The sequence below is a fragment of the Pygocentrus nattereri genome, chromosome 28 (genome assembly GCF_015220715.1).
Source record: "Pygocentrus nattereri isolate fPygNat1 chromosome 28, fPygNat1.pri, whole genome shotgun sequence".
NCBI classification, from domain to species: Eukaryota; Metazoa; Chordata; class Actinopteri; order Characiformes; family Serrasalmidae; genus Pygocentrus; species Pygocentrus nattereri.
In genome coordinates this window covers 1331622-1341720 of record NC_051238.1, presented here as the reverse complement: position 1 = coordinate 1341720, position 10099 = coordinate 1331622, and the positions used below count along the sequence as shown (strand labels likewise).

The 10099-nt window shown below is 40.8% G+C and overlaps 1 protein-coding gene across 1 annotated transcript in view; it reads right to left on the bottom strand.

The window, feature by feature from the left end:
* Positions 1-849: 849 nt before the first annotated feature.
* The window catches only part of slc5a5 (solute carrier family 5 member 5), a 20301-nt gene continuing 11051 nt past the window's right edge, over positions 850-10099 (bottom strand). Inside the window, exons 11-15 of the mRNA XM_017682288.2 lie at positions 4837-4923; positions 3071-3273; positions 1639-1742; positions 1135-1220; positions 850-1053 (exon numbers count right to left, since the gene is read on the bottom strand). Coding sequence (XP_017537777.1) covers positions 937-1053; positions 1135-1220; positions 1639-1742; positions 3071-3273; positions 4837-4923 — 597 coding nt within the window. The 3' untranslated portion in view covers positions 850-936. The remainder of the gene's footprint in view (positions 1054-1134; positions 1221-1638; positions 1743-3070; positions 3274-4836; positions 4924-10099) is intronic.

Here is a 10099-nt window from a genome sequence, read left to right as displayed (position 1 = left end):
GCTACAGCACAAAGACATTTTACACAGTTATCTGCTTTGTGTCAGCAGTTTGGGGAAGAGCCTTTCCTGTTCCAGCAGGACTGAGCCTCCATGCACAAATCAGCTCCATAAAGACACGAAGTGACCACAGTGTGGAGGAACTCCAGTGGCCTGAACAGAACCCTGACCACAACTCCACTGACCATTGTGAGCCAGGCCCTCTTGTCCAACATCAGTGTGTGACCCTATTAGAGCTGCAAAGGGGGACCAACTCCACATTGATACCTATAAGTTTGGAATAGGATGTCCAACGAGCTCAGATAGGTCTGAGATATAAGGTCTGAATACTTATTCATTTTTATTGGGACAGTTGGAGGTAATTCAGTAGAATGGTCTAATGATATATAACTGAATGCATTAACATAATATACTAAATCTTATTTCTATAGACTTACATCAGCTTATAATGCACCACATACATGCCAGTCTATGACGTTCCACAGTTCTCCCGAGTTCATTTTTTCAGTAAATGAAAGTGAGACTGAACAGATCCTGCAGGTGTGGAGCAGCTGCTCAGTTACTGAGGAGGTGCTGATGATCCACAGCTGAAAGAAACCATCAGTGAAGCTTTCAACAGCAGAACCGACACAACAGACACCAAGATAAAAACAGAGACAGAGAGAGAGAAAGAGACAGAGAGACAGACAGAGAGAGAGACGGGGGAGAGAGAGAGAGACAGAGAGAGAGAGACAGAGACAGAGAGAGAGAGACGGAGAGAGAGACAGAAAGAGTTGTTCTGTGTAAACTGTGGTGTCATCAGTTCTCTACAGTGTTCTATGGTTAAATCTGCAGTTATGACAGAACCACGTATTGAAGCTGTTTATGGTTTATTAGTGAAGGTGTGGTGATTAAGCATCTGCAGAGTGCACAGCCAACACAGACGACCCTCCCTCGCTCTCACACATCAGAGCCACTCTTCCGAACTTCGCACCGGATCAGCAGGACGTCCTCCTTCTCCTCGCTCTTCTCAGGGCTCTTAGGGATGGTTGTCTTGTTCTGGCTCTCCGGTTCTCCCTGCAGAGACAGAAACGAGGCTCATCCTGGAGTGAAACAGCAACAAAGGCAAAGACTGTGAAGCATCAGGTCTTAACTTACCAAGTTCTCCTGAGGAACATGGCGAGTCTTTGGTTCCAGATCCCACCAGAGCAGACCGGGCCGGATTGAGGCTCGTTTGGTTGGTCCTTTAACAGCAACACAGTCACTGTTAGTCATAAACAAACCTTTAGAACACAGTTATAACAAAATCAGGCTGTGATTGTATTTGAATTGTTTCTGACTCGTAGTGCCGATTATAAACTTCCAGTTCAGGCACGTCCAAATTCCAGCTCCAGGGCCAAACACACTCAAATGTGACCCACGGACAGATTTTAATGGGCCGGTATCTTCAGTTCGGTATCTAGAGCGTGTTATAAGTGGCCCTCCAGCCTGATGGTGGCAGCAGAGCAGTAAGATTACAGTGTAATGTGCTGCACTGCGGTAACTACAGAGGAGAATTCCCACTGTTTTACACAGTGATAGGAAACACAGGAGCTCACAGAAAACTCTGATTCTATGTGTAGTAACTGTCCACTACTTGGGGTTATCCTTTAAGGTTCTCACCTGTTAAACAGCTGACCATCAGCCCCACTAACACAGTCACACTAGTTGATAGGGCTCCGAAGTAGAGGTAGGAGATGGAGTAGAAGTCCTGAAGACCATGCTGACTACAAACAAACGAAAGAACACAACTTTACTCAATTCAGCAATTTAGTTCAGGTCTAATTTCACTATTTACCAGCATTGCAGCACGAAATGAGTTTGACACATACATTAGAAATGCATACAGAAATCAGATACATATGGCAAAATATGGGACCTATGTTAACAAGTATACACTATGTGGACAAAAGTATTGGGGCACCTACATGAGCTTTTTTGAGTCCCATTCAAAATCCATAGGCATAGGTCAGCGCATGCTGAGGCACATAGTGCGCAGAGGTCATCAATTTTCTGCAGATTCAAATGCTACAGACCTCCAAAGTTCATGTGGCCTTCAGATCAGCTCAAGAACAGCATAGAGAGCTTCATGGAATGGGTTTCCATGACTCAGCAGCTGCATCCAATCCTAACTGGTAAAGCTCCACCACTGGACTCTAAAGCAGTGGAGACGTGTTCTCTGGAGTGGCCAATCATGCTTCTCCGTCTGGGAATCCAATGGACGAGTCTGGGTTTGGCAGTTGCCAGGAGGCGGTACTTGTCTGACTGCATTGTGCCCAGTGTAAAGTTTGGTGGAGGGGGGATTATGGTGTAGGGTTGTTTTTCAGGAGTTGGGCTCGGCCCCTTAGTTCCAATGAAAGGAACTCTTAAAGCTTCAGGACCAAGAGATTTTGGACAATTTCATGCTCCCAACTTTGTGGGAACAGTTTGGGGATGGCCCCTTCCTGTTCCAACATGACTGAGCACCAGTGCACAAAGCAGGTCCAGAAAGACATGGATGAGTGAGTTTGTTGTGGAAGAACTTGACTGGCCTGCACAGAGTCCTGACCTCAACCCCACAGAACACCTTTGGGATGAATTAGAGTGGAGACTGTGAGCCAGGCCTTCTCGTCCAACATCAGTGTCTGACCCCACAAATGTTCTTCTGGAAGAACGGTCAAAAATTCCCATAAACACACTTCTAACCCTTGTGGAAAGACATCCCAGAAGAGTTGAAGCTGTTATAGCTGCAAAGGGTGGGCCGACATCATATTAAACCCTATGGATTAAGAATGGGATCTATATACGTATGAAGCCAGACAAGGCCAATACTTTTGGAAATATTGTGTATAACAGATTTCAGTATGGAACGCACCCTGTAAATGATGATGTTTATATTCAGCTGTCTTTATTAATGTCTTGGGTTTAAATAGATCACAAAAAATTCTTGTGAACACCTGAGATCTGAATAATTGTTTTTTATCGCTTTTTACTGTGGGTCCACAGTCTGAACTAATTCAGTGAATATTCTGTATGTAGCTGTGATATTAAGACATATACCTCTACTTTTCCTCACCTGCTCTGTTTGGGGTCTGAGGGTGATGATGCAGGTGATCTGTCCATCAGTGAGGTGTTACTGTGTGTTGTATTAGCTGAAAGACAGTGGTCTGCACTGGTGGGTAAGACCCCCATCCTCTGAGGGCTCGGAGGGTAGATGGAGCTTCCAACAGCAAGCCAGAGAGCCAGACAGAACCCTACAGCCACTCCAACAAACACGCCCTGAGGAACCGACATCAGCAAATCTGTGACATTTGTAATTGTAGTTCTTAAATTCTTAAATCTTAATAATTTAATTAGTTTTTAACCTCCTGTCCTGATAGAGTGAAGTGCCATGCCGGTTTGAGCTTGTTTGTATTAAATAATCTAAGAATTATAATATCTATTTACCATACCACAATAAATTTACCACGTGCTTTATAACATTAAAGCAGGTGAGGAAACAGGAATAAACAATTACATTTCATGCATTAACTAATTTAGAATGCAAATAGACAAAAAGCAAATAAAACAAAAGTAAAAAAACAAATAATAAGACAGTATGGGAGTGGATGGATGGATGGAAGGATGAAGGGGTGGATGGATGGATGGATGAAAGGAATGCTGAAGGGTGGATGGATGGGTGGGTGGATGGATGGAAGGATGAAGGGGTGAATGGATGGATGGATGGCTAGCTTGATGGAAGAATGGATGGGTGGATGGATGGAAGGATGAAGGGATGGATGGATGGATGAATGGTTGGATGGAAGGATGAAGGAGTGGAAGCATGGATGGATGGATGAAAGGAATGCTGAAGGTGGGTGGATGGATGAAAGGATGAAGGGATGGATGGATACTTGGATGGATGGAAGAATGGATGGGTGGATGGATGGATGGAAGAATGGATGGGTGGATGGATGGAAGGATGAAGGGGTGAATGAATGGATGGATGGATGGATGGATGGATGGATGGATGGATGGATGGATGGAAGAATGGTTGGGTGGATAGATGGAAGGATGAAGAGGTGAATGGATTGATGGGAGAATTGAATAGATGAATGGACAGATGGATGGATGGAAGCATGCATGGATGGAAAGATGAAGGGGTGGATGGATGGATGGATGGATGGATGGATGGATGGATGGAAGGATGAAGAGGTGAATGGAATGATGGGAGAATTGAATAGATGAATGGACAGATGGATGGATGGATGGATGGATGGATGGATGGAAGAATGGTTGGGTGGATGGATGGAAGGATGAAGAGGTGAATGGAATGATGGGAGAATTGAATAGATGAATGGACAGATGGATGGATGGATGGATGGATGGATGGATGGATGGATGGATGGATGAATGGATGGATGGATGGAAAGATGAAGGGGTGGATGGGAGAATTAAACAGATGAATGGACAGATGGATGGATGGATGGATGGATGGAAGAATGGTTGGGTGGATGGATGGAAGGATGAAGAGATGAATGGAATGATGGGAGAATTGAATAGATGAATGGACAGCTGAATGGATGGATGGATGGATGGAGGGATGGATGGATGGATGGATGGATGGATGGATGGATGGGAGAACTGAATGGATGGATGGATGGATGGATGGATGGATGGAAGAATGGTTGGGTGGATGGATGGAAGAATGAAGAGGTGAATGGATTGATGGGAGAATTGAATAGATGGATGGATGGATGGATGGATGGATGGATGGATGGATGGATGGATGGTGGATGGGTGTTCTTGTTTCCCATAATGCAGTGGGCTATCAGTGAGACTGATGCCTGTGAAGGTTCTTACTGGTTTGTTTGTTGCTGGGATGAAGATGCCGAGGATGAAAGCTCCTAGAAGGGGCCCGTTAACCACACCCATCACTGTAAACGAGCCCTGCGGATCAGAACAGCAGATGGAAACTCTAAGACAGAGAGTAATCAGCCGGACGCTGGGTTCACTGTGTAATGGTCAGTGTAGGCTACGAGTTTACTGAGAGATGGACACAACTGTGTACAGGTCAGTAACTGTCCACTAGAGTTTATCATTGCAGGCTATGGGCTCCCTGCAAAATGGCTACTTTCATCTATGGGTTTATAACTGTCATCTTTGGGTTTACTGCTGGGTGGCCATTACCTTCTATGGATTTGCTAAGAGATGCCATTAGTGCTACATAAGCTGATGACTTTTTGTAAATATATGAGTTTATTGCTGTTGTAAGGGTGCCCTGTTAGATGGTCATCTATGGGTTTATCGTTGTTGTCTATGGGTTAATCACTGTCATCTATGGGTTTATCACTGTTGTCTATGGGTTTATCGTTGTTGTCTATGGGTTTATCATTGTCATCTATGGGTTTATCTTTGTTGTCTATCGGTTTATCGTTTTTATCTATGGGTTTATTGTTGTTATCTATGGGTTTATTGTTGTTGTCTATGGGTTTAGCATTGTTGTCTATGGGTTTATCGTTGTTATCTGTGGGTTTATCATTGTTGTCTATGGGTTTATCGTTGTTATCTGTGGGTTTATCATTGTTGTCTATGGGTTTATCGTTGTTATCTGTGGGTTTATCATTGTTGTCTATGGGTTTATCGTTGTTATCTGTGGGTTTATCATTGTTGTCTATGGGTTTATTGTTGTTATTTATGGGTTTATCATTGTCATCTATGGGTTTATCTTTGTTGTCTATGGGTTTATCGTTGTTGTCTATGGGTTTATCGTTGTTGTCTATGGGTTTATCGTTGTTGTCTATGGGTTTATCGTTGTTGTCTATGCATTCATCACTGTTGTCTATGGGTTTATCGTTGTTATCTGTGGGTTTATCATTGTTGTCTATGGGTTTATCGTTGTTATCTGTGGGTTTATCATTGTTGTCTATGGGTTTATTGTTGTTATCTATGGGTTTATCATTGTCATCTATGGGTTTATCGTTGTTATCTGTGGGTTTATCATTGTTGTCTATGGGTTTATCGTTGTTATCTGTGGGTTTATCATTGTTGTCTATGGGTTTATCGTTGTTATCTGTGGGTTTATCATTGTCATCTATGGGTTTATCGTTGTTGTCTATGCATTCATCACTGTTGTCTATGGGTTTATCGTTGTTATCTGTGGGTTTATCATTGTTGTCTATGGGTTTATCGTTGTTATCTGTGGGTTTATCATTGTTGTCTATGGGTTTATCGTTGTTATCTGTGGGTTTATCATTGTTGTCTATGGGTTTATTGTTGTTATCTATGGGTTTATCATTGTTGTCTATGGGTTTATCTTTGTTGTCTATGGGTTTATCGTTGTTGTCTATGGGTTTATCGTTGTTGTCTATGGGTTTATCGTTGTTGTCTATGGGTTTATCGTTGTTGTCTATGCATTCATCACTGTTGTCTATGGGTTTATCGTTGTTATCTGTGGGTTTATCATTGTTGTCTATGGGTTTATCGTTGTTATCTGTGGGTTTATCATTGTTGTCTATGGGTTTATTGTTGTTATCTATGGGTTTATCATTGTCATCTATGGGTTTATCGTTGTTATCTGTGGGTTTATCATTGTTGTCTATGGGTTTATCGTTGTTATCTGTGGGTTTATCATTGTCATCTATGGGTTTATCATTGTTGTCTATGCATTCATCACTGTTGTCTATGGGTTTATCGTTGTTATCTGTGGGTTTATCATTGTTGTCTATGGGTTTATCGTTGTTTTCTGTGGGTTTATCATTGTCATCTATGGGTTTATCGTTGTTGTCTCTGCATTCATCACTGTTGTCTATGGGTTTATCGTTGTTATCTATGGGTTTATCTTTGTTGTTATCTATGGGTTTATCGTTGTTATCTATGGGTTTATCGTTGTTATCTATGATTTTATCGTTGTTGTCTATGGGTTTATCGTTGTTGTCTTTGCATTCATCAATGTTGTCTATGAGTTTATCGTTGTTATCTGTGGGTTTATCATTGTTGTCTATGGGTTTATCGTTGTTATCTGTGGGTTTATCATTGTTGTCTATGGGTTTATCGTTGTTGTCTATGCATTCATCACTGTTGTCTATGGGTTTATCGTTGTTATCTATGGGTTTATCTTTGTTGTTATCTATGGGTTTATCGTTGTTATCTATGGGTTTATCTTTGTTGTTATCTATGGGTTTATCGTTGTTATCTATGGGTTTATCGTTGTTGTCTATGCATTCATCACTGTTGTCTATGGGTTTATCGTTGTTCTCTATGGGTTTATTGCTGTTGTCTATGGGTTTATCACTGTTGTGTATGGGTTTATCACTGTTGTGTATGGGTTTATCACTGTTGTGTATGGGTTTTTCATTGTTATCTATGGGTTTATCACTGCTGTCTGTGGGTTTACACCTGTTATCTATGGGTTTATCGTTGTTGTGTATGGGTTTATCACTGTTGTCAATGGATTTATTCTTGTAGACTATGGGTGTATGGCTGTTGTCTATGCGTTTATCGCTGTTGTCTATGCGTTTATTGCTGTTGTCCATGGGTTTATCACTGTTTTCTATGGGTTTATCATTGTTGTCTATGGGTTTATCGCTGTTGTCTATGGGTTTATCACTGTTATCTATTGGTTTATCGCTGTTGTCTATGGGTTTATCAGTTATCTATGGGTTTATCGTTGTTGTCTATGGGTTTATCATTGTTGTCTATGGGTTTATCGTTGGTGTCTATGGGTTTATCACTGTCATCTATGGGTTTATCGCTGTTGTCTATGGGTTTATCACTGTTGTCTATGGGTTTATCGCTGTTGCCTATGGGTTTATCATTGTTGTCTAAGGGTTTATCGTTGGTGTCTATGGGTTTATCACTGTTGTCTATGGGTTTTTCATCATTGTCTATGGGTTTATTGCTGTTGTCTATGGGTTTATCGCTGTTATCTATGGGTTTATCGTTGTTGTCTATGGGTTTATCGCTGTTGTCTATGGGTTTATCACTGTTGTCTATGGGTTTATCGCTGTTGTCTATGGGTTTATCACTGTTTTCTATGGGTTTTTCACCATTGTCTATGGGTTTATTGCTGTTGTCTATGGGTTTATCGCTGTTGTCTATGGGTTTATCACTGTTTTCTATGGGTTTTTCACCATTGTCTATGGGTTTATTGCTGTTGTCTATGGGTTTATTGCTGTTGTCTATGGGTTTATCGCTGTTGTCTATGGGTTTATCGCTGTTGTCTATGGGTTTATCGTTGTTGTCTATGGGTTTATTGCTGTTATCTATGGGTTTCTCGCTGTTGTCTATGGGTTTATCGCTGTTGTCTATGGGTTTATCGTTGTTATCTGTGGGTTTATCATTGTTGTCTATGGGTTTATCGTTGTTGTCTATGGGTTTATCGCTGTTGTCTATGGGTTTATCACTATTGTCTATGCATTCATCACTGTTGTCTATGGGTTTATCGTTGTTATCTGTGGGTTTATCATTGTTGTCTATGGGTTTATCGTTGTTATCTGTGGGTTTATCATTGTTGTCTATGGGTTTATTGTTGTTATCTATGGGTTTATCATTGTCATCTATGGGTTTATCGTTGTTATCTGTGGGTTTATCATTGTTGTCTATGGGTTTATCGTTGTTATCTGTGGGTTTATCATTGTCATCTATGGGTTTATCATTGTTGTCTATGCATTCATCACTGTTGTCTATGGGTTTATCGTTGTTATCTGTGGGTTTATCATTGTTGTCTATGGGTTTATCGTTGTTTTCTGTGGGTTTATCATTGTCATCTATGGGTTTATCGTTGTTGTCTCTGCATTCATCACTGTTGTCTATGGGTTTATCGTTGTTATCTATGGGTTTATCTTTGTTGTTATCTATGGGTTTATCGTTGTTATCTATGGGTTTATCGTTGTTATCTATGATTTTATCGTTGTTGTCTATGGGTTTATCGTTGTTGTCTATGCATTCATCAATGTTGTCTATGAGTTTATCGTTGTTATCTGTGGGTTTATCATTGTTGTCTATGGGTTTATCGTTGTTATCTGTGGGTTTATCATTGTTGTCTATGGGTTTATCGTTGTTGTCTATGCATTCATCACTGTTGTCTATGGGTTTATCGTTGTTATCTATGGGTTTATCTTTGTTGTTATCTATGGGTTTATCGTTGTTATCTATGGGTTTATCTTTGTTGTTATCTATGGGTTTATCGTTGTTATCTATGGGTTTATCGTTGTTGTCTATGCATTCATCACTGTTGTCTATGGGTTTATCGTTGTTCTCTATGGGTTTATTGCTGTTGTCTATGGGTTTATCACTGTTGTGTATGGGTTTATCACTGTTGTGTATGGGTTTATCACTGTTGTGTATGGGTTTTTCATTGTTATCTATGGGTTTATCACTGCTGTCTGTGGGTTTACACCTGTTATCTATGGGTTTATCGTTGTTGTGTATGGGTTTATCACTGTTGTCAATGGATTTATTCTTGTAGACTATGGGTGTATGGCTGTTGTCTATGCGTTTATCGCTGTTGTCTATGCGTTTATTGCTGTTGTCCATGGGTTTATCACTGTTTTCTATGGGTTTATCATTGTTGTCTATGGGTTTATCGCTGTTGTCTATGGGTTTATCACTGTTATCTATTGGTTTATCGCTGTTGTCTATGGGTTTATCAGTTATCTATGGGTTTATCGTTGTTGTCTATGGGTTTATCATTGTTGTCTATGGGTTTATCGTTGGTGTCTATGGGTTTATCACTGTCATCTATGGGTTTATCGCTGTTGTCTATGGGTTTATCACTGTTGTCTATGGGTTTATCGCTGTTGCCTATGGGTTTATCATTGTTGTCTAAGGGTTTATCGTTGGTGTCTATGGGTTTATCACTGTTGTCTATGGGTTTTTCATCATTGTCTATGGGTTTATTGCTGTTGTCTATGGGTTTATCGCTGTTATCTATGGGTTTATCGTTGTTGTCTATGGGTTTATCGCTGTTGTCTATGGGTTTATCACTGTTGTCTATGGGTTTATCGCTGTTGTCTATGGGTTTATCACTGTTTTCTATGGGTTTTTCACCATTGTCTATGGGTTTATTGCTGTTGTCTATGGGTTTATCGCTGTTGTCTATGGGTTTATCACTGTTTTCTATGGG